Genomic DNA, 23,461 nt, shown 5'->3' on the forward strand with positions numbered 1-23,461 from the left:
GTATAGAATGTTTGTACGTTTGGGAAGCTTGCCAGGTGCCCTTGGCCTGGATTGGCCGCTGTCGTGGACAGGATGCTGGGTTCGATGGACCCTTGGTCTTTTCCCAGTATGGCATTACTTATGTACTTATGTACTTATGTAGGTGTCCTGTTTTTGAATACTTACGGCGAGCCCTGAGGTGCCGTCGCACTGCCCGGATGAGCTCGGGCCTCTCCTGCCTCACATGGCGGAACCTCCTCCTCAGGGACTCGAGGTCCGGGTGAACCCCGAAGCATCTGTAAGATATAAGTTTGTAGAGCAGGAGTCAGGGGATGGTCCTTCTTGCCCTCTGCACACACATTCATTTGTTATTCAAATAGCAGAGAGAGGGTCAACACTGTTGGGGGGGGGGGGGACCACCTCCATTGGTACAGATTCATAGGAGCCACCTTTTTAAAATTTTTGGGGGTGCTACCCCCAGTGGAGATCACCCCTCCCTGGATACATACAAGGCATTTATTCTATATTGGGGGTGCTCAAGCACCCACAGCAGCCACCGAGTTGGCTCCTATGCAGATGATACCATAGAGGTGGCCATGAGGCCAGAAAGTACCGTTTGTATGCATTATAATTTATGCTTGTAAAACTACTTTATATGTGTTATCATTACCATGTTATCAAGTATGCTATACGTTTAATTGGTATAATGTTTCCACTATTCCGATGTGTTGTAAGCCACATAGAGCCTGCAAAGAGGGGTGGGAAAATGTGGGGTTCACATGCAAGAAATAATTAAATAACGAAATACATTATTGTAGGGATGTGGGAATGGTCGTCCTTTCAAGAACATACATTTTATTAGTGATTGTGCATGTACCCATATTACTCATTATCCTTGCATGCACACTCCAGTTACTGGTTACATTGATGACGGAGCTGTTATATGTGTAGGTACAGGGGGGGGGGGGTGTGTGGGCCAAACACTTACCTTTCAAGCCTGTCCCTAATGCGGGACCAGGCTCTCATGGCCTGTAGCCTGGGGGGCAGGTGGTGGTGCTGAATAAAAGCCTATGGCAGTGCCTTAGGCACAGCCGCACCAGCAGCAGGCTCTCCTCGTGGCCGAAGTTTGGCTCACGTCGGTGTGCCATTTTTTCAGTGAGTGAGAGAATAGGTGTTGGAAAACAAGTGCCTTATATGGACGTCCTTGCGTGACGGACGTCGTTTCGTGCACAGCTCCATATATGGATTACTATCCCATATATGGCCCTATCAGCACGTGGACGCCGTCGTAAGCATAGACGTCTTTGACGTGCATGCCTGGTTGTTATGCATGCGGAACTTGCCTTATATAGATGAGTATGAAGCACCCGACCCTTTTCACATAAACACAATATGCATATAGCTGCATGTTCAGTAGGTGTACAGTGCATGCAGTTCCGGACATCCAGATAGGGCACATATGAGGAATATTCGGTGGAGCAGCATGATCTTTCTGTAGTTGACGCATATAAACGTCCCTCATATTTTCCCTACCTGGATGCAGTGGCGTAGCCAGACCTGAGATTTTGGGTGAGCCCAGAGCTAATATGGGTGGGCACGCACTGTCTATATAAGTATGAGTAGTGTCTCTTGGGATCCTACAAAATAATGCCTAAGAATTCACTCGATGATGGATTTCTAAGTAGTCTGCCCAACAGCTGCCCGGCATCAGTATAATCACATACACACTTAATGGAAAAATTGATATTTTTAAATATAATTACATTATCCCACAATCTCTCCACTGCAAAATGCTATACACAAACTTGTGCAAAAACACACTCATATCTTTAAAACCATAACAGCACTAATTCCAAGGACAGGATGAGCTACAACCTTATGCTTGAAAAGGCAGAACTGTAATTACACTAGGCTCTAAAACACCAATACACTACCTCGTGAAAAAAAGAAAAACAAAAAGGGCTGCGAATACTACATGCTAGCAGAATACTGCACCTTGATCACACTTGAAAAACACATGACACAACAGACATGACACAAGGAACTAGAAATCAAAAAATATGAAGGCAAAATACTGAACTGGAAAGTTAACTCAAGAAGTCAGACTCAGCATGCAGCAATACCAGAAAAATTTAAACTTACATGCAAAATATCACAGATGCACATTTCCAAAAGATGACATATTCAAATTAATAAATATTCAAATTAATAAATTCTGAACAAAATACTTTTTTCTACCTTTGTTGTCTGATCTATTCGCTTTGGTCCCAGTGTCTTCTGTTTTACGCAGTGTCTTCTTTCTATTTGATATTTTTTCACTCACCATGTCCACCATCCTCCTGTGTCCTTATGCGTCCTGTCTACCATCTGTAGCCCTGTCCCTATCCTTCCTCGAGTTTCAGTATCTGCCTTCAACGTGTTCCAAACCAGCCCTTAAACTCAGCAGTTTTCCCTCCATCCATATCCAGCATTTCTCCTCACTCCCCTCCATCCATGTGCATCTTCCACTGTCTTCCCTTCCCTCCATCCATGTCCAGCATTTCTCCTCTCTCCCTTCCCTTCCATGTGCATCTCCTTCCGTTGTCTTTCCTTACCTCCATCCTTGTCCAACATTTCTCCTCTCATCCCTGCCCTCCACTCCATCCATGTCCAGCATTTCTCCTCTCTTCCATCCCCTCTATCCATGTGCACCTCCTTCCTGACTTCTCTCCCCTCCCTCCCTCCATCCATTCGTCCAGCAACTCTCCATTCTCCCCTGCCCTCTCCTCCAGCCATCCATCTCCAGCAAATTTCCTCTCTCCTCTTTCCGCTCCATCCATTCATGTCCAGCAATTTTCTTCTTTCCCCTGCCCTCCGCTCCATGTCCAGCAACTCTCCATTCTCCCCTGCTCTCTCCTCCAGCCATGCATCTCCATCAAATTTCCACTCTCCCCTTTCCACTCCATCCATTCATGTCCAGCAATTTTCTTCTTTCCCCTGCCCTCCGCTCCATGTCCAGCAACTCTCCATTCTCCCCTGCCCTCTCCTCCAGCCATGCATCTCCAGCAAATTTCCACTCTCCCCTTTCCGCTCCATCCATTCATGTCCAGCAATTTTCTTCTTTCCCCTGCCCTCCGCTCCATGTCCAGCAACTCTCCATTCTCCCCTGCCCTCTCCTCCAGCCATGCATCTCCAGCAAATTTCCTCTCCCCTTTTCCCTCCATCCATCCCTGTTGTCCAGCAATTCTCCTCTCTCCCCTGCCCATCCTATTTCTGTCCATCCCCTTCCCCCTTCTATCCAGCGTGTCCCCCCTCCCCCTTCACAGCATCTCCAAGGCAAGCCAACTTCCGTTCCAGTCTACTCCCGAAGTCGCAGCGACGAACGGGCAGGCAGCGCTGCGGTAGTAAAAGCAGCAAGGAGACTGGTTCGACTCTCCGTCCTTCACTTCCCTCCCTCTGCGTCCCGCCTTCCTCTGACGTCATTTCCTTTCGGGCGGGACGCAGAGGGAGGGAAGTGAAGGACGGAGAGTCGAACCAGTCTCCTTGTTGCTTTTACTACCGCAGCGCTGCCTGCCCGTTCGTCGTTGCGACTTCGGGTAAAAGTCGCCGTTTCAGTCGTCGTCGCTTGGGCGGGCCTGAGCCAAGATTGGGTGGGCCTGGGCCCACCCAGGCCCACCCGTAGCTACGCCCCTGCCTGGATGTCCAGAACAGCATGTACTGTACTTGCGGTACACCTATGTACATTCTTTTACACACTTTCTGATTTGGTCGTTTGCACCTGCGATAATCGAACGTGTTAGGGCGCCCTATTTAGTCACGCTTATGCGCTCCTCATTTGGTCGTTTTGCAACAGGGATAATCGATTATCGAAAAACGCCCATACTATTTTTCGATTATACATGCCTGATTTTGGACGTTTTCGTAAGGACGTCCTAATGCGTACTTGGACGACCTTTCGATTATGCCCCTCCACGTGTTTTTGCCTCCAACGCAATCTTTTTTCGAAGTGTCTCTTAGCCTTGCTTATCAGTGCTTTGCTACCTCTCCAGCAAGCAAGAACAGAAAATAACTTTCTTTAAGGACAATTTAAAATACCACATTAAACAATATGAGAGTGGGTTTTACTAAGCCAGAATTTCATGAGTCTGCAACAATATTCTCCCAGAAGACACCATCAGGGGAGGAGGGAGGGGAATATGTTATCCATTAATTCAAAACTTGTAATCCAAAATATAAAACTAGGGCGGGGATAGTCACCAAAGAAGTTCTCTATTTATCAAATTAGGATAAACTGGATTCCTATTACACATCTTCTTCAATCCATTCTGACACTCAACTTAAACCATTCAGAAACTCTTTAGCTGCCTTCACGGTGGTAAAGATGAATACAGGAAGGCAAACCAAATCTTGTACTCAAATAGCTGCGAACAATTCTTCTGAGTGCCAACACCTATGCGGAGTAGTCTTAGAAGTAAAGTATTCTCTTCCTCTCAAACTCCAAAGTCTTACCTGATCTCAAGGCCTGCAGGATAGCAGTCTTATTGGCAAAATTATGAAGCTTAAGTATCACGTCTCTAGGTCTGGTTGCACCCTCTCATCGAGGCCCCAATCTGTGTGCTCTCTCAATATAGCGGAAACCAGTCTAAGTTTGTAAATTCGGATTTTGTTTCCAAGAAACCTCTTGGTTCTTGTTCTTGTACTGTTTCTGGTATACCAACCAGCCTCAGATTATTTCTTCATGACTAATTTTTTAAATAGTCCATTTTATCTTCTAACTGAGTGAGCCTTTTTTCCATGCATGTTCAGGTGTCTTCTGCCTTTCAGGCTGTGTCCTCTAATTTGGCAGGTGTACCTGTTACATCCCAATTGCCATACCTAAAATTTCCACTTTATTCTGCATGACATCAAGTCTGTCAAATGCTTCTTTGAATTTCAAGTCTAATGCCTTTTCCACAGCAGTGGTAAAATCAGCTGTTATTTCGGCCACCTATGCAGAGCTCACCTCTAGGGCCAAGGAATCATCCTGATCCACCATCTTTGATTCCTGTGGCCTCATCCAATTGCACTATTTTCACAGCAGCTTAGAAGTCATTTTGCTTCTGTTAGGACTGCTATTGGCCTAGAGCCTGTGAGTTCCAGGAGAAATGCTGCAGGAGAATAGAAGGTAAGAGGAGTCACAGAAGTGTGCCTGTGCTCAGTGAGGACAGAGAGGGGAGAGATTCAAGCTCAATAGGAGGTGTGAAATCATAAACTGAGAGGCAGCCAAGCCTGCAGATGAAAGAAATCCTCGCCTGCTGAGGAGGGATGAAGGATGAGGAACAATGAAGGACCAAGTGAATCATGCCCAAAAAGAAGGCTCACCCTGTCCTTCACAGAGGAAGAAGAGACAGAAAAAAGATTTATAATGAAGAGAAATCCAGGAATACCAAGTGGAGTTAGGAGGATGTCTGTGCAGACTTCTAAAAGGGAAAAATAAGAAAAGAGTGGTTGTAAGATTAAAGATTAACAGGAGTAACTTCCATGTTGCATTGTCCTCTCTCTTCATTTGTGCCTCATCTCTCTCTACATAAGCAATACCTCAGATTCATCCACCTTCACAGCCATCAAAGTTGTTCAGTGAATTGATGTCCTGATCTGAACTGCAGCTGATCCCTTCTGACAGTACTCTGTGTACAGCCTTCTTATCTCACAATGGGGAACGTTGTCATCGACATTGTGACACCGTAGTAGGATGGAGGAAGTAACCTGAACCTAAAGTACAGAGGATGTCAGACAGTGGTGAATACATTTCCAACTGGAGTTCACAGTATGAAAATGAATTAAAATTTGGAATAGTTTAAAAGTATTGAATGGTGATTTTCATTTTCCATCTAAGAGAGAGAAAGTGGTAGTAGATGGTTTGGATGAGCAGACTGGATAGGCCAAATGATCTTTATCTGCCTTAATTTTGCTATGTTTCTATGTGTCTGTTAGTGTAAGTTACTGCTCAGATAGCAAAGCCTAGAGGGCTTAGGATATTATCTGACAAAGCAGCCATTGGTTTCATAGACTGGTGGTGGGAGGACAGAAAGTATGTAAAGATGCAAAGAATCATTGAGCACCCTGAAATCTTTGCTCTAAGAAATCTTTTCATAAATTCTTGTTTAATGCAAACTAAACTTTTTATTAGATTGTAATGTATTTGAGTTATTAATTTATATTGTAGCACTGTATTTGATATTGTATATGTGATTTTACCTCAATTGTTTTGGATTTACCACCAAGGACTGTGGTACATAAGCATTAAAAGTAGATAGATGGATATTGTAACTTTTTAATCTGATGAACTTTGCATATGCTACTACCTCAGCTCTCAGATGATCAAAATGAATCATAGTATCTTTCCCGATTTTCAAAAGATAGTCTATTGAACCATTTAACAGACTTGCAGTTGGCATGAAATTTAGGTGATGGTATCACCATTCATTTGGACTCATTCTCTTCATACCTCTGTGGTCAATGGGAGAAAGCATCTGCATTCCTATGGCATCAGCCTGGATTTTACTGTAACTTAAAACTGTAGGCACCCAGGCAGCCATTCATCACTGGCCGGTGGCATCCAACTTTGCTGTATTTAGGCATAGGTGAGTAGCTTGTTATCATTTTTCATCATAAAATTGGATTTATAAAGTTAATTGTGGAACATATCAATGACAGCCCTTTTAAGAGCTAATAACTTTACTTGATGGCTTACAATGACTGCAGGATATCACTGTCTGTTCTTGTTCAACATGGCACCACATAATGCTTGGTAGGAATTGCAAAGGCTAAGACAGGGGTTGTGGTAAGCTTTTCAATGATAGTCTGAAGGCAATGGTGCACTCTTGAGTCCATATGTCTCCAAAATGTTCATTAACTAGTTGTACTTCTTAGAAATTGTCTTGCAAGGAGCTTTTGTGTGAGTCAGAGGATATCCCTGGGTCAGGTTGGTAAGGGGGCATATTACAGCAGAATATTTCCGAACAAACAAGAAGGATAGGCCAGGCGGTTAAGGTCATGTGTTTTTTCTGGGAGTGAACAGTTGCCATACCTTCTTCAGACAGCATGGAACTAATTTTATAAAGGTTCTTCCACGTGTGAAAGTTGTATAAACTCGTAAGTATATGTAGTGATAAGACAGCATAAATACGCCATGCATAGGCATACAAGGGGTAGGAATGGCGTTATGATGTACCTGCATATTTTGCAAAATACTTGAGTACATACATAGAGCACACACATTTACCCTGCTGCTGTTTTTCTCTGAGAGCTCAGTCTTGCTATTTCTCTTTCACTATACAGTCATCATCTCTAACTCTAAAACATATAGGCTCATGAATCTCAACATGTATACGCTGGAAGAGAAGCAGGAAAGAGGGAATATGATAGAGACGTTTAAATACCTCAGTGGTGTTAATGTACAGGAGGTGAACCTTTATCAAATTAAGGAAACCTCTGGAATGAGAGGGCATAAGATGAAGTTAAGAGGAAATAGGCTTAGGACGAATCTGAGGAAATACTCTTTCACGGAAAGGGCGGTGGATGCATGGAATGGCTTTCCTGTGGAGGTTGTGGAGATGAAGCTGTGTCAGAGTTTAAGAAGGCATGGGACAGATATGTGGGATCTCTTAGGAAAAGGAGGAGTTTAGTGGTTACTGAGGATGGGCAGACTAGATGGGCCATACAGCCCTTATCTGCAGTCATGTTTCTATGTTTCTAAAATAATTTTAAATAGGATATACACAAATATGACCCTACCTTGCTTTCTGTTTATATTGATAGAGATTTCTTTCAAATGGCTAAGCTGTGTTTTAAACTAAAGTTAAGAAACACTAATCTGAGGTTTCCTGTGACTATTAGTTATGTTCTACACTGATACTCTGGTAAACTCTAATGGTAAGAGACTTTAAATGCTGAAAAACTATTCCCTGAGCTGCCTTTGCTAAATAATTAGAGTAACTTAAAATAACATAATAAAGTTACCTACATAAGTACATAAGTAATGCCACACTGGGAAAAGACCAAAGGTCCATCGAGCCCAGCATCCTGTCCACGACAGCAGCCAATCCAGGCCAAAGGCACCTGGTGAGCTTCCCAAACGTACAAACATTCTATACATGTTATTCCTGGAATTGTGGATTTTTCCCAAGTCTTCACCACGTTCTCTGGCAATGAATTCCAGAGTTTAATTATGCATTGGGTGAAAAAAATTTTTTCTCTGGTTTGTTTTAAATTTACTACACTGTAGTTTCATCGCATGCCCCCTAGTCCTAGTATTTTTGGAAAGCATGAACAGACGCTTCACATCCACCTGTTCCACTCAATATTTTATATACCTCTATCATGTCTCCCCTCAGCCGTCTCTTCTCCAAGCTGAAAAGCCCTAGCCTCCTTAGTCTTTCTCCATAGGGAAGTCGTCCCATCCCCGCTATCATTTTAGTCACCCTTCGCTGCACCTTTTCCAATTCTACTATATCTTAATTGAAAACAGTACTCAAGGTGCGGTCGCACCTATTTAAGTCTACCTTTCCCCATGTTTAAAGCAATTTCCCAGCAAATACTTACCAGTGAAATTCTCTCCTTCTCTGGAATTCAGTGCTACAAAAGGAATAAAAATGTGTGGCAGACCTCACTGCAGTTTTTTTTAAACATTGGAAGCAATTTATTAAGCAGCACTTTACATATGTTTTTTATGCCCACTGCTGATTTTTCTGCCCTAATTTTTCTTCCTGCATCAGGAGTAAGATCAGCAAAGGAAAATCAAGCATAAACCATGGAGCTGATGGGTAGTGCTGAGAATAAATGCTGATAAAAAGTCCAAATGCCTCCTGACCTCATGTTAGTGAGTGCAGAAGGGGGAGGTAGCTGAAATTCCATCTGGTCTTCGTTCAGAAAATACATCTACACAGATAATTATTAATGGCCCATTTTGTCACTTTGTTCAAAGCATAAGAGAGACTGCTTGTATTAGACACTGCAACTCATTCTCCAGGCTGCCTTCTGTCTTTTGACAGGTAAGAGAGGTAGGCTTGGATGGAGAGGAACACAAAATATTTCCAAATTCAAAAGAAGAAATCCATGATTGGATAATGTGCACTCTGATTCAGAAATGTTGAGTTCTCAATCATCATTTCACATTTCAACTATGTATATATATATATATATATATATATATAAAGGTATCATCTTATTTTCTTTTCCATGTTTTATTTTGTTTGATTTCTATTGATAACCTTAAGAGTGGACTAACACGGCTACCACACTCCTCAACTATCTATATATATAAAAGGCACTTTGAAGCCTCAAGCCGGAAACTTGAGGCGCCCGAGATATCCGGTTTGGCCTGCAGGATCCAGTCACTGTAGCTCCGCCCTCGCGTCAAAACGCGATGATGTTGAGGGCGGGGCGGCCCTCGCGTCAAAACGCGATGACATTGAGGGCGGGGCGGCCCTCGCAACCACGTCACTGAGGGACGAAGGGACGAAGAGGAGAGGTGTGCAACTCGGAACGGAGGCACGGAGGGGGTGTCTGCAACTCGGGAGGGAGGGAGGACAGGGGGGGGGGATTACCCTGCTAGCGCCCGTTTCATTTTTGCCAGAAACGGGCATTTCTTACTAGTATTTGCTAAACTAAGCTGAGCAGATTCTAAGCAGTTTATAATAAAGATACAATATAGGGAAGACAAAATATATTTGGAGAATCACATTAGGAGATCTCAGTTACAAAAGTTATACATGGTCATAATTTCCAGTATTACTACAATAGTTATCTATCCAAGGTAGCAAAAGGTAGGATGGGAAGGAGTTATAAGGCGAGGGCAGTACTTTGGTGCCACAAAGCTACATCAATCTACTGCACCAGGGAAATGTGGCCAGTCCTCAAGGAAAGCATGGCCATAGTAATAAGCTTTCAGAGGTGTTTAAATTATTTAAAGGAGGGCTTCAAGCACATATCTAGAGCAGGGGTTCTCAACCTGGTCCTCTGGTTATACTTAGCCAGTGTAGGGGGTTACTGAGAGGACGGTCACAAGGAAAGCGAGAGCGACCCAAGAAAGAGCGGAGGAGGCAAGCACATATCCCATATGAGTAGGAAGCTTGCCCCCTGGTGGGTAAAAGAGCAGGGGAAGGAAGGGATAAGGCTAGGAACTACTGACCCCATAATGCATCTGACCCAAAACAGTACGAGCAAGCAGTGGGGGAGGAGGAGCAGGATTGGGAGATGAGTTCCAATTAGGGTAAAGATGAACAGCTGGGGGAGCCTGAGTGGGTGGAGGAGGTGATGGAATAGGATAAAGTGGAAGAGTCAGGGGAGAAGGAGGAGGAGGAAGGAATGGAGGTGTGATGTCTGCTTGGGCTCAGTCTAGAGGAGCCAAGGTGAGAGGTTTGCTGGCTGCCGTCTTTCCTAAACTGAGTGGTATTGGAAGAGATGAATTGAGACAGTTGGGGAATAGGCTGTGGCAGAAAGTAACCCAGAGATTGAGGCAGAAGAGAGAGTGAAACTGCCGGCTGGGTGGAGAAAAGGAAGATAACATTGAATTGCTGTGAGCTTTATATTGCAAGTCAAGGAAGGAATCCTTGGGTTAACCCTGTGGATATTAACAAGGGTTAATGATTGAAATGTGAACTATATGCTGCAATTCAAAGAAGGAATCCTCTTGGAACCCTGTGAATATTAACAAGGGTTAATGTTGAAGGAGGAAATAGCATCAGGTATTGCAAGAAAGATGAACTGTGTTGTGTGAAAATAAAAGAGGAATTCTTTTAAGATATGACTGAAGTCTTTGGTCATCCTTTGAGAAAATATTATTCATAAAAACCACCTTGAGGTATGACTGAATGAAAGGAGGATACAGAGGTGGACCTCAGAACGGACAGTTGCCCGGGGCAGACGGAGCAGGAGGCATAGTTGGAACAACCTGGCCAAGCAGGGTTGGCCGTGGCCCAGGAGTGGAAGGGTGACCGACTGACAGCAGTCAGGTTTTCAGGATACTCAGAATAATATGCATGAGATAGATTTGCATGCCCTACTTCCATTGTATGTATATATGATTTATTAGTAGACTGTCATTTGGACATGTTATTTATTACTGAAACTTGGCTTCCCAGCCAAGGAGAGAGAGCAATATCTTATCTTATTATGTATAGTCCACCTTCTCCCCTCAAAAAATGTCCAAAGCAGATAGCAACATAAAATAAAACCAGTCAATCACTAGGATGAAATCCAAAGGCAGTTAAAACATATATAAAAACTTAAAATAACACTACTTCAGGACTATGACTCTTGGATAAGATATTTATGAAATAAGAAGGTCTTGAGCTGTTTATGAAAGAGCCTATAAGAAGACAACTTTCCAATATCTAATTGAAAGGCAGCTAAAAGCAGATATGTCTTCAGTTCCACTTTAAATTTTGAGTTGGACATTTTCAGTTGTAATGCTTTGGAAGAGAATTCCAGAGAGATGGTGCTAAATAGAAAAATGCCAAAGACCAAGAGGATTCAAGGTAAAGTGAAGAAGATGATCACCATGAGAGCGAAGAGTGCGAGAAGGTGTAAGGAATGATATGAGAAGAAATATATAGAGGAGTACCAGAATATAGTCTTGTGAGCTAGGGTGAGCTCGTCTTTTAACTAAGGTGGCACTAGGCGTTTTTTAGTGCATGCATAAAATTAGCGTGTGCTGTGTAGGCACCTATAAGGTTATTGTGGGTGCCTACATAGCACACACTAAAAACGCTAATGCGCATCTAGCGCAGCTTAGTAAATGGGGCCCTAAATCTTATTCTGTAGGTAATCGGCAGGCAATGATATTGTTTTAACAAGGGAGAGACATGGGCAAGGCGACTTGTATGCAGTGGTGTGCTGGCAAATGTTTAACAAGAGGCTCTCTCTCCGGCATAGCCAGCCGTACAATTTGGGGGAGCAGGGGGGCTTGTGGATGGCCTAGGAGGGCAACATATTCCTCACTCTCCCCTCTCCCCCCCATGCGGGCACGCTAGGCATACTCAGGGATGCCGACCATCTTTCTCTTTTGATCTAGGCATAGGAAAAAAAATAGATTTTAAATGCTCCCAGGTTTTCAACCTAGTTCATGTTCATGTTAATGTGGGATATAAATGTCATAAATAAGTAAATAAATAGTAGAAACTCTGGATGCTGAGCACCTGATTCTCATAATATGATGCCTGTTTTAGTGGCCCATTACTATAACCAGCCCCTCCAAATGACACACTAATTACAATTTATAATGTTACTATTCTACCTATGAAAAGTTATTCCATTATTATACTTCCTCTGTGTACATCCGTATGCTGCACAAGCTGGCATGTTTGAACATATAACAGAGATCAAATAAAAATGCTTCCAATATTAAATAACGACAATGTGGATGCAGCAACTCAAAGGACTGTTTTGCTTTGAATGTACAAGGATGACGGCTGCACGGGGAGGGGAAAGAGACAAACCTCTGTGGATTCAACTTGACATCGTGCGTCTCCTGTTCTCAATCTAACCTCCTTGGACTGCAGCCCTGCACGCGCTGCTGCTGGCTTCCTTTCTCCTCCCAGGCCAGTACTGCGGTGGCCTGAAGGAACCACAAGCTACAACCTCTACACTCATGGTGGGCAAAACAAAAATCAGCATGAAACCATGTGCGGGCCTGTAGCCCTGCGTGCACTGCTGCCGGCTTCCTTCCTCCTCCCTCCCCTCACAATGTAACTTCCTGTTTTGGAGAGGGAGGAGGAAGGGAGCCAGCAGCGGCATACGCAGGGCTACAGCCCCGCGCATGGTTTCATGCTGTTTTTTGTTTTGCCACTACAAGGGTTGGAGAGGAGGAGAGCAAATGAGATGCCCAAACCACAGGGCAGCGGAATGCTGATGCCGCCAAGAGGGGACCTGAGCCATCCCAGCCCAAATTTTAGGAGCCAGTTGTTAAAGTTTAACAACCAGCTCCCAAAATTCTTTAAAAAATAACAAACGGCTCTGGCAAGCTGGTGCGAGCCGGCTCCAGCACACCACTGCTTGTATGACAAATAATCCTGATAGCTAGATTCTGAAATTCTGAAAAGACTGTAATCATCGTAAAAGAGATTGAGAAAGACTAGCATAGGCAATGTTACAATTGTCGAGTCTTGAGGTCACTAAAGTAAGTAGCAATGTGATTTGGGATGAGTGATCCACTCTCTGTTGGAGTCCCTCGGGGATCTGTCTTTGGACCCCTTCTTTTTTCAATCTACACCTTTTCCCTGGGATCCCTGATGTCATCTCATGGCTTCCACTATCATCTTTATGCTGATGACACCCAGCTTTATCTCTCCACACCAGACATCACTGCGGAAACACAGGCCAAAGTATCGGCCTGCTTATCCGACATTGCTGCCTGGATGTCCAACCGCCACCTGAAACTGAACATGGCCAAGACCGAACTTCTTGTCTTCCCACCCAACCCACTTCTCCTCTCCCTCCACTCTCTATCTCAGTTGATAACACCCTCATCGTCCCTGTCTCATCTGCCCGCAACCTCGGTGTCATCTTCGACTCCTCCCTCTCCTTCTCTGCGCATATCCAGCAGATAGCCAAGACCTGTCGCTTCTTCCTCTATAACATTAGCAAATTTGCTCTTTCCTCTCTGAGCACACCACCCGAACTCTCATCCACTCTCTCATTACCTCTCGCCTGACTACTGCAACCTACTCCTCACTGGCCTCCCACTCAGCCATCTATCCCCCCTTCAGTCCATTCAGAACTCTGCTGCACGTCTTATCTTCCACCTGGACAGATATACTCACATCACTCCTCTCCTCAAGTCACTTCACTGGCTTCCGGATCAGGTACCGCATACAGTTCAAGCTTCTCCTACTAACCTACAAATGCACTCGATCCACAGCCCCTCCTTACCTCTCTACCTCATCTCCCCTTACATTCCTACCCGTAACCTCTGCTCTCAAGACAAATCCCTCCTTTCAGTACCCTTCTCCACCACCGCCAACTCCAGGCTCCGTCCTTTCTGCCTCGCCTCACCCCATGCGTGGAACAAACTCCCTGAGCCCATACGCCAGGCCCCCTCCCTGCCCATCTTCAAATCATTGCTCAAAGACCACCTCTTCAATGTTGCCTTCGGCACCTAACCACCACACCTCTACTCAAGAAATCTAGACTGTATCAACTTGACATTTCATCCTTTAGATTGTAAGCTCCTCTGAGCAGGGACCGTCCTTCTTTGTTGATTTGTACAGCGCTGCGTAACCCTAGTAGCACTCTAGAAATGTTAAGTAGTAGTAGTAGTAGAGTGATCCAGAAATGAACAGATTGTGCAGAATTGCCTAAGAGCAAAAAAAACCAGGAAAGATAAATAGGACCAAGAATATTATAATGCCTCTGTATCGCTCCATGGTGTGACCTCAGTTTGAGTATTGCGTTCAGTTCTGGTTGCTGTATCTCAAAAAAGATATAGTGGAATTAGAAAAGGTTCCTCTCATATAAGGAGAGGCTAAAAAGGTTAGGGCTCTTTAGATTGGAAAGAGATACCTGATATGATTGAGTTCTACAAAATTCTGAGTGGTGAAGAATGGGTAAAAGTGAATTGATTTTTCACTCTTTCAAAAAATACAAAGACCAGGGGTTAATCAATGACATTGCATGGAAATACTTTAAAACAAATAGGAGGAAATATTTTTTCACTCAACGAATAGTTAAGCTCTGGAACTAATTGCCAGAGGATGTGGTAACATCAAAGAGTATCTGGTTTTAAAAAAACGTTTGGAGAGTTCCTGGAGGAAAGGTCTGTAGTCTGCTTGCCCTGGAATCGGTAGCATGGAATGTTGCGACTATCTGAGTTTATGCCAGGTACTTGTGACTTGGATTGGCCACTGTTGGAAAGCAGGATACTGGGCTAGATGGACCATTTGTCTGACCTAGTATGGTTATTCTTATCTTTTTAACAGGATTTCACCAAATAAGTTACCTGAGGTTCAAAGTCAATCTGCTGTCAATTATAATTCCAAGATATTTAAAGCGAGAAACCAATGTAAGAGGATTTGTACGGAGAACTGTTGATATACTAGGGATAGAGAAATGGCCAGTTATCTAGTAACTGACCGTTTTAGAGTGGATAAGCACCAGAAGGTTATCAGATAACCACTGGGAAATCTTCAAGTAATGATCGTTGTAGAGTAGATACCAGGAGCCAGGGGGTCATGTAATAGATTATGAGGATGTCATCTGAATTGACATAAGCAAAAAGTCATAAGGCTTGTATAAGTCTGAAAGGTGAATAATTAGAGGGCACATGGAATATCATTTCAATCTTCTGTATTGTGGCAGGAGAAGGAAAATTAGAAGGATCTGGTGAAAGGCTCTCTTCTTTTTCAGTGCTATTTCATCATCAGTTATATCAGACAATTAAATTAGTTTGCCTGACATTTTATTACATCCTTAAGTACACACAGAGAGGGTACAAAGTACACACAATGTCCAAAACAGCAGTAAAAAGCACAAAGAGGCTTCAAAATAGGAACACAGATTTTTAATAATATAGTTTCGGTACCAATCTGTATCAATGACCCGACACGAGCCGTGTTCGGCACACAGCGGCTGCGTCAAGGGTCAATGAGTAATTTCTTGAGCAATTCTGACTGTAAAGGTCTGGTGCACAAAACGGAGATACCTCCCCCACACGATGCACACTAAGTTAAAATTTCTACTTCTCACAGTCTGATGTGAAAACAGTCCACTGTGAACTGGAAATAAATCAAATTGTAGGTATCTCCGTTTTGTGCACCAGACCTTTACAATCAGAATTGCTCAAGAATTGCTTATTGACCCTTGACACAGTCGCTGTGTGCTGAAACACGGCCTGTGTCGTGCCATTGATACAAGATTGGTACCGGAGCTATATTATTAAAAACTAGTAAAAAAGCCCCGTTTCTGATGCAAATGAAATGGGGGCTAGCAAGGTTTTCTTCTGTGTGCATGTGGGAGTTTGTGTGTCCCTGCCCTCTGCCCTCTCTCCCTTCCCCTGTGTTGTCTGTCCTCTCTGTCCCCCTCCCCCCTCGGAGTCGAGTCCTTCAGTGTTAAGGTTTCCTGCTGTGTTTGTTATAGAGATAGTGAGGGCTTCTCCCCTCTCTCCCCTCCCCCCTCTGAGTCCTTCACTGTTACAGAGAGAGCGATTTGATTTCGTGCTTTGCTGTGTTTTTCTTCACTGTTTGTGTTACAGATGAGAGCGAGGGCGGGGCAGACACTCATGGGGAAACCGGATATCTCTCCCCCTTCACACTTCGGCTGGAGGCTTCATTTAGAACGTTGGTGTGCCTTTTATATATAGAGATCTGCGTCCCTATTTTGAAGGCTCTTAGTGCTTTTTTTATGCTGTTTATTAGATCCATTGCCACCCTGTTATTTGGAGACCTGAAGAGGCACTGGGTCCCCTTTGTAAGATAGTAGACAGTAACTTGCAGGAAGGGATAGTGCCTTCTGAACTGAAATGTGCTACTGTCACCCCTTTATTGAAAAAAACCCTCAGATTTAGATATTAGGAATGTAAGATTTATAGACCAGTTACCAATTTACTATTTATTGCAAAGAGTTTAGGGAGAATTGTTCTTATGGAAATTCAAGAATACATAGAAAACACAGGTGCTTTGTCCAGCATTTAATTGGGATTTTGGCATCACTTTAGTATAGGACATCAGCATTGGATAAAGGTATCAGGTCCAATTATGTGTTTTTACAGAAACTGTTCTAAGAGGGGAAGCATAGGGATAATCAGGATTATTGAGTTTAATTATCAAATTCCCGAGGACAGGGGGTGCTAGGTGCCTGAAAACAAAATGTGTGTGCGTGTGGTGGTGGTGGGGAAGTAGGGTACACAAGACTGATGTTTTGCCTAGAGTGCCTAATATCCTTCCACTTGTCCTGGTTGGTTGCTCTACTTAGAGACAGGCAGAGCCAATATTAAACATGCTGGGCTACCAGCAGAAACTTGGGAGACTGCCCCAAAGCCTACCAGCATAGTAACATAGGAAAATAAAGAGAGATAAGGACCATAAGTCCTATCCAGTCTGCCATCCATACCATCTACTCTCCCTTCCTCCCCCCCCCACCTCAAAAATCCTCCGAACACATCCCAAGCTTTCTTAAACTTGGATACAGTCTTTGTCTCCACCACCCGGGAAGCCATTCTACTAATTCACTACCCTTTTTGTGAAGAAGTATTTCTTTAGGTTACTCCTGAGTCTGTCCCCTTTCACCTTCATCCTATGCCCCCTCATTCCAGAGCTTCCTTTCAGTTGAAAGAGACTCACCTCCTGTGCATTTGTGCCATGGATGTATTTAAATGTCTCCATCAAATCTCCCCTCTCCCGCATTTCTTCTAAAGTATACATTTTGAGATCTTCAAGTCTGTCCCCATATGCCTTATGACGAAGACCACTGACCTTTTTAATTGCAGCCCTCTAGACTGTCTCCATCCTGTTGATATCTGCATCTCCTTCAGCTTTAAGCTGGCATTAGGGCCCAGGGCAGTTGCTGGGGACTGGGCAAAAGCTGGATCCTCTGGATCTTCCAGATCAACTGGATCCAGTTTATACCTCTTTAAATCGGATCCTGTTTTTAGTTATGTGCTGCCAGGCAGGCGTCTTACTCTGCTATGCCCAGAAGCATTGCTTTTTTTTTTTTTCTTAACAATAAAGTTGAATCTGGCTTTAACTTAGAGAACCCCTCCAAAACAAAAAAATGACCCAGTTCAACATGCAGGATTCCTTCACTCTCCCCTTCCCTGCCTTAGGATGCCTCTGAATAGCTCCCAGGCAAGTTGATTCTTAGCAATCAATTTGGATCTGGAGGACAGCTCTGGGTACAACTTGCCAGCCGAGACAACAGAGGATCCAGGGCAGAGCAGAGCAACATGTCTGCCTGGCAGCACATAATTAAATGCTGGATCCTCCACAGACCTGGTTTAAGGTGGTATAGACTAGACTGACGGATATGAAAGATCTGGCTTTTACCTATTTCCCTAATGCCAGCCCTGCACAGAGGTTAAGAAGGCGTGAAAGACAATATTTTAGCTATGTAAAAATGAGCTTTCTATTGTAATCACCCAGAGTACTAGTGATAAAATGGATTTTTCTGTTTCAGCAATTGTAAGTTGTGTAGCAGGTGTAGTGTAATATTTGCCCTGTGAACTCACATCCAGAAAACTTACCCTGAAGCTGTATCAGACTTAGAAGCTTTCAGTGGTTGCACACAAGTATACTTTGCTTGAGGAAACAGGGATAAAAAATAAAATGAAACAGTTTATACACTGTAACATTGTACTGTACAGACTAGTGTTACTAGGGCCTTGCTTAGCAGGGAGGAAGTCTTGGAGAACAAAATAAGACAGGTTTACATAACATCAAGGAAGCAAGTTAATACATTGATATCTGTCAGAGTGATGTTCTGCAGACACTGTTTCAATAGATTGAACCTTTGTTTGAGTTGACTAGAACTATATTCTACTAATGAGTTCCCTCTAGTGATTGATGGTGAGCACTACAGCTACAAAAGTGCCAGCTCCAGTCTTTACTTATTAGTCATTTGCCCACAGATTCTATATAGTGCGCTTAGATTTAGGTGCCAAAATCGGCATGGATCCTATAACATCGTGCTTAACATAATTGGCTTAACAAGCTAATGAGCACTGATATCAGCACTTAACAAGCAATAATGAGCACTAATTGGCACTGATTAAAATTTAGGCGCACAACTCGCTAAGCATATCCTGTAATAATGTGTGCTGCACTTCTAATATATGCAGGCAAAAAGGGGCATGGTTATGGGTGAGGGAATGGGTGTTTTGTGGGCACTCCAAAATTTAGGTGCCTAGTTATAGAATATGGCCCAGTGCGCCTAAATCTATGCGCCAAGATTTATGCCATGTTTTCCTTGGTGTAAATGGATGCACATAGATTTAAGCACTTAAATATCAACTGAGTGTATTCTATAATCGGTGCCTAACTTTAGAATACGCTTAGTCAGCGCTGATTTCTGCGCCAATTTTTCAGGTGCCATATATAGAATCTCCTACTTGAGGGCTGACTGCATGATATACCTATGTGTCTAGTCTGGCAGTTGACTACTAATCTTGTCATAAAATTAGCTGCAATAAGATCAACTTTCAAACTCTTTAGGTGTCTAGTTTTGGGAAATAAAAGTGATAAGTGAGATGATAAAATTTGTGGATGACACAGATACTTCTTCAAAAAAGTTGTTAAAAACAGAGGACTGTGAGGATTTGTAGAAAGATCTCATAAGACTAGGAGTCTGAGCATCTAAATGGCAGATGGAATTTAATATGGACAGGTGCAAGGTGATGCACATTGGAAAAAAATAATCCCAAATACAGGTATACAATGCTGGGTTCTATATTTGGAGTCTCAACTTAAGAAAAAGACTTTGGAGTCACTGTGAATAAAATGTTGATGTTTTCAGCCCAGTGTGTGCCATGGCTACTAAAGAAATCAAATAGAATATTAGGGATTATTCAAAAAGAAATGGAGAACAAAACTGGAAATATCATTACACCTTTATATAGGTCTCTGGTATGACTGGACCTTCAGTATTTTATGCAGTTCTGGTCACCCCATATTAAAAAGGACTTAGCGGAACTAGAAAAGATTCAGAGAAGGACAATAAAAATAATAAAGGGGATGGAACACCTCTTAGGGGTCTTCAGTTTTAATAGCAGAGAGGGGATATCAGTGGAGTGAGACATCATTTACAATTCAATAAATATGCTGAACAACCAGAGAGACTCAATGACACCAGCATAACACCTTCAAATTCTACAAAAACAATAAGTGTGCCTTAGCAGCCCCTACACAGAACTTCCCACCCTCACAAAAAAAAAAAAAAGAAGGGCTCAGCAGTCCATCAGCATACCTCCCATTCCACCAAGAACACCAACAGGAATTTGGTGGGCCCAACCTAATACCTCCCATGCCAACAAAAAAATGAGGAATTCTTGGTCCCAACATAACAGCTCCCACTTCCAGTGGAACTCAGTGATCCCAACAAAATACCTTCCACCTCCATGAAAACACCACCCATATCCCTTCCCAATCCTCTTTCTCCCTATAGTTTCAAGTTTATTATAGACTTTCTACCCCACTCTACAGATCGCCTTCCTTCGGGCCCTCCCTCACTGTGCCCCGCCCTTCCAGAAAAGGCCTGCAGCCTGAGAGCAGGAGAAGGAGGCGACAGTGGTAGGGATTGGGAGAGCGCGCGGTGGCGGCAGGGGCCCCAGGCCCCACTCAGTCTCTTGGCGGCCCTGCATGTAACTTGCAGTTTTCTGTTATGTATGTCTAAGTGGGAGCTCCACCCATGTTCTGTCCATGTGTAAACCCCCTTGCATTTATACAGCTATCCCCCAGATTCTGTATATAGTGCCCAGATTTGGATGTGCTGAATTTAATTGGCTAATGAGCTGTCAACCATCATAAGGACATCCATACTGGGTCAGACCAATGGTCCATCTAGCCCATATCCTGTTTCCAGCAGTGACCAATCCAACCAATGATTGGCATTAATTGGCACCAATTAGGATTTGCATGAACATCCAGCTCCATGCTATTCTATAACACTGGGCACCTAAATCCCATAGCACACAACCCAAAAGGGGGTATGGCCATGGGAGGGGCATGGGTGGCTCATGGGCATTCCTAGAAGTTGTATGCAGTATTATAGAATAATGAGTCTCCACACCCAACTTGGGCACTGGGATTGACACCAGGTTTCAGCAGGTGTAAGTCTGGCATCGTTGGGTGCCAGATGAATTCAGCTAAGCACTATTGTATAATGGGCATATGCCCTTTATAGAATGTGCTTAGTGCTGAACTTTTCTGGTGCCCATTTTTGAGCACCATTTATAGAATCCCTCCCCCATGCCACATATGCACGCCCCTCCAGAATAGCAGTTAGGGGCCCTGCTAGTACTTTCGCAGGTAAATGTCCACTTACATGACTAACTGCTGAAATTCTTTAAATGTATGCATGCAAGGGGCATGCAAATGAGGGTGCTTAGTTAATTTATTTTAATTATTTCAGAGTTTCTATACCACACTATCATGGTACTAGGTGGTTTACAACCTCAAATATTCGTGAGATTGTGTCAGAACACATTCCCCTATTGTGCCCCTTCTATGTAAAACAGGAACATCTAATAAAATTTGTCTGCTGATAGCAATGTGCAGAATGGACAATAAACTTTTAAACTTGTTCCCAGCATCACAGGAATTGCATTGACATGACTCCAGGGTCACACATAAATTTAAGAAAATAAAAGGTTTGCATCTAAATAAAGAGCTGAAGTTTTTTTTAATGTACCACTATGGGGCTCATTTTATTATTATTATTATTAGCATTTGTATAGTGCTACCAGACGCACGCAACGCTGAACACTTGATACAAAGAGACAGATCCTGCTCAAAAGAGCTTACAATCTAAATAATACAGACAAGACAGTTACGGGTGAGGGAAGTAATGGGTGAGAAGGAAGGAAGGGACAAGGGGAGGGCAACTGAGTAGTGGCTAGGAGCTAAAAAGCAGCAGTGAAAAGGTGGGTTTTCAGCATAGATTTGGTTATCAATAGAAATCAAACAAAATAAAACATGGAAAAGAAAATAAGATGATACCTTTTTTATTGGACATAATACATTTCTTGATTAGCTTTCGAAGGTTGCCCTTCTTCGTCAGATCGGAAATAAGCAAATGTGCTAGCTGACAGTGTATATAAGTGAAAACATTCAAGCATTACTATGACAGTCTGACAGGGTGGGAGGATGGGGTGGGTAGGAGGTATGCATGGGGACATCAAAGCATATCATTGATATTCTAACAGGATGGGTGTGGATAGGTGAGGGGTGGGGTGATCAACAGAGACATACAGCTTTATGGTTTATAATGGGCTAGGAACCCCAGATCCTTGTTAAGTCCTTTCTGTTGGGTGTTAAAATATTCAATCATTCTGACTTCAAAGGTCTTACGTTCTTGTATGGTTTTAGAGTTACCTTTCAGGATTCTCACTGTGAAGTCACTGGTACAGTGTCCTGGTCCTGTAAAATGTTGACCAACAGGTGTGGGAACCCTATTGGCACCAGCATTGTTCATGTGATGTCTATGTAAATTGAATCTTGTCTTAAGCATCTGGCCTGTTTCTCCAATATAGCATCCTTCGTTACATTTTTTACACTGAATGATATATACTACATTGGAAGATGAGCAAGTGAAAGTGATAACCTTAAGAGTGGACTAACACGGCTACCACACTCCTCAGCATAGATTTGAAAACAGGTAGAGATGGAGCTAGACCTAGAGGTCCAGGAAGTCTATTCCAGGTATAAGGTGCCGCGATAGAAAAGGAGCGAAGCCTGGAGTTAGCAGTGGAGGAGAAGGGGGATGACAAAAGAGATTTATCCAGTGAGCGGAGTTTACGGGGAGGAATGTAGGGAGAGATGAGAGTGGAGAGGTAATGGGGGCTGCAGAGTGGATGCATTTAAAAGTCAGTACGAGAAGTTTAAACTGAATGCAGAAGTGGACAGGGAGCCAGTGAAGTGACTTGAAGAGTGGGCTAGTGTGGGTATAATTATTCTGGTGGAAAATAATTGTGGAGAGGAGAGAGATGGCTGAGTGGAAGACCAGTGAGAAGTAAATTGCAATAGTCCAAGTGAGAGGTGACAAGGGTGTGGATAAGGGTTCTGGCAGCGTATTCAGAAAGCACTTAGACTTACAAAGTTCCATAGGCTACTATGGGGGGTCTTTTACTAAAGCTTAGCTTGAGTTATCTGCAGCAGGGCCCATAGAAATACAATGGGCCCTGCTGCAAATAACTCAAGCTAAGCTTTAGTAAAAGACCCTCTATGTAACTTTGTAAGTCTGAGTGCTTTGAAAATATGTCTCCCTTTGAAAATAGGGTCTCTCAGCTGATAAATAAAAGTAAAACTCTAGTATATTTTTAGGCTTACTGCTCCAGATGTTAGTTGCAGCATTAACTGTTTTGGACATGAGGTGGTAGTCTGTGTGAATACTTGTCTAGAAATGCACCAGGGTAGTTATTTCAGAATTATTAGTTGGCATCAGGATGTCCACTGACACCTCTTCTATTTCTCTCTCTGCCAATTTTTCCTCTCTATACCATGTAGTACCAGGGTGTCTTGGAAACCAACTAGAGGCCAAACTGGACAAGGAGGAGGTGGTGAACTGGATGTGCTATCGGAAGACAGAAGATTACTTCACTATATGGCTGGACCTTAACTTGTTTCTACCACTGGGAGTTGACTGCTGGATTGATAATATTAGGTAAATCTATACCACCATCTGCTGTGAACGTCCCATCAGGTTAAAGGATCTCAGTCTGTTAGTGAGCAGGGTGTGCTGAAGGCAGGGCAGAGGGATTTCCTCATACAACTCTGAGATAGGACTGATAGGTATTTGAAGAGTTATGTTTGAGGCACAG

General features: G+C 43.3%; 1 protein-coding gene across 1 annotated transcript in view; it reads left to right on the plus strand.

The window, feature by feature from the left end:
• Positions 1–23,308, plus strand: part of LOC115471305 (phosphatidylcholine-sterol acyltransferase-like) — a 76,152-nt gene extending 52,844 nt beyond the window's left edge. Inside the window, exon 3 of the mRNA XM_030205006.1 lies at positions 23,148–23,308. Coding sequence (XP_030060866.1) covers positions 23,148–23,308 — 161 coding nt within the window. The remainder of the gene's footprint in view (positions 1–23,147) is intronic.
• The last annotated feature ends 153 nt before the right edge of the window (positions 23,309–23,461 follow it).

The sequence above is a fragment of the Microcaecilia unicolor genome, chromosome 5 (assembly GCF_901765095.1).
Source record: "Microcaecilia unicolor chromosome 5, aMicUni1.1, whole genome shotgun sequence".
Classification (NCBI taxonomy): Eukaryota; Metazoa; Chordata; class Amphibia; order Gymnophiona; family Siphonopidae; genus Microcaecilia; species Microcaecilia unicolor.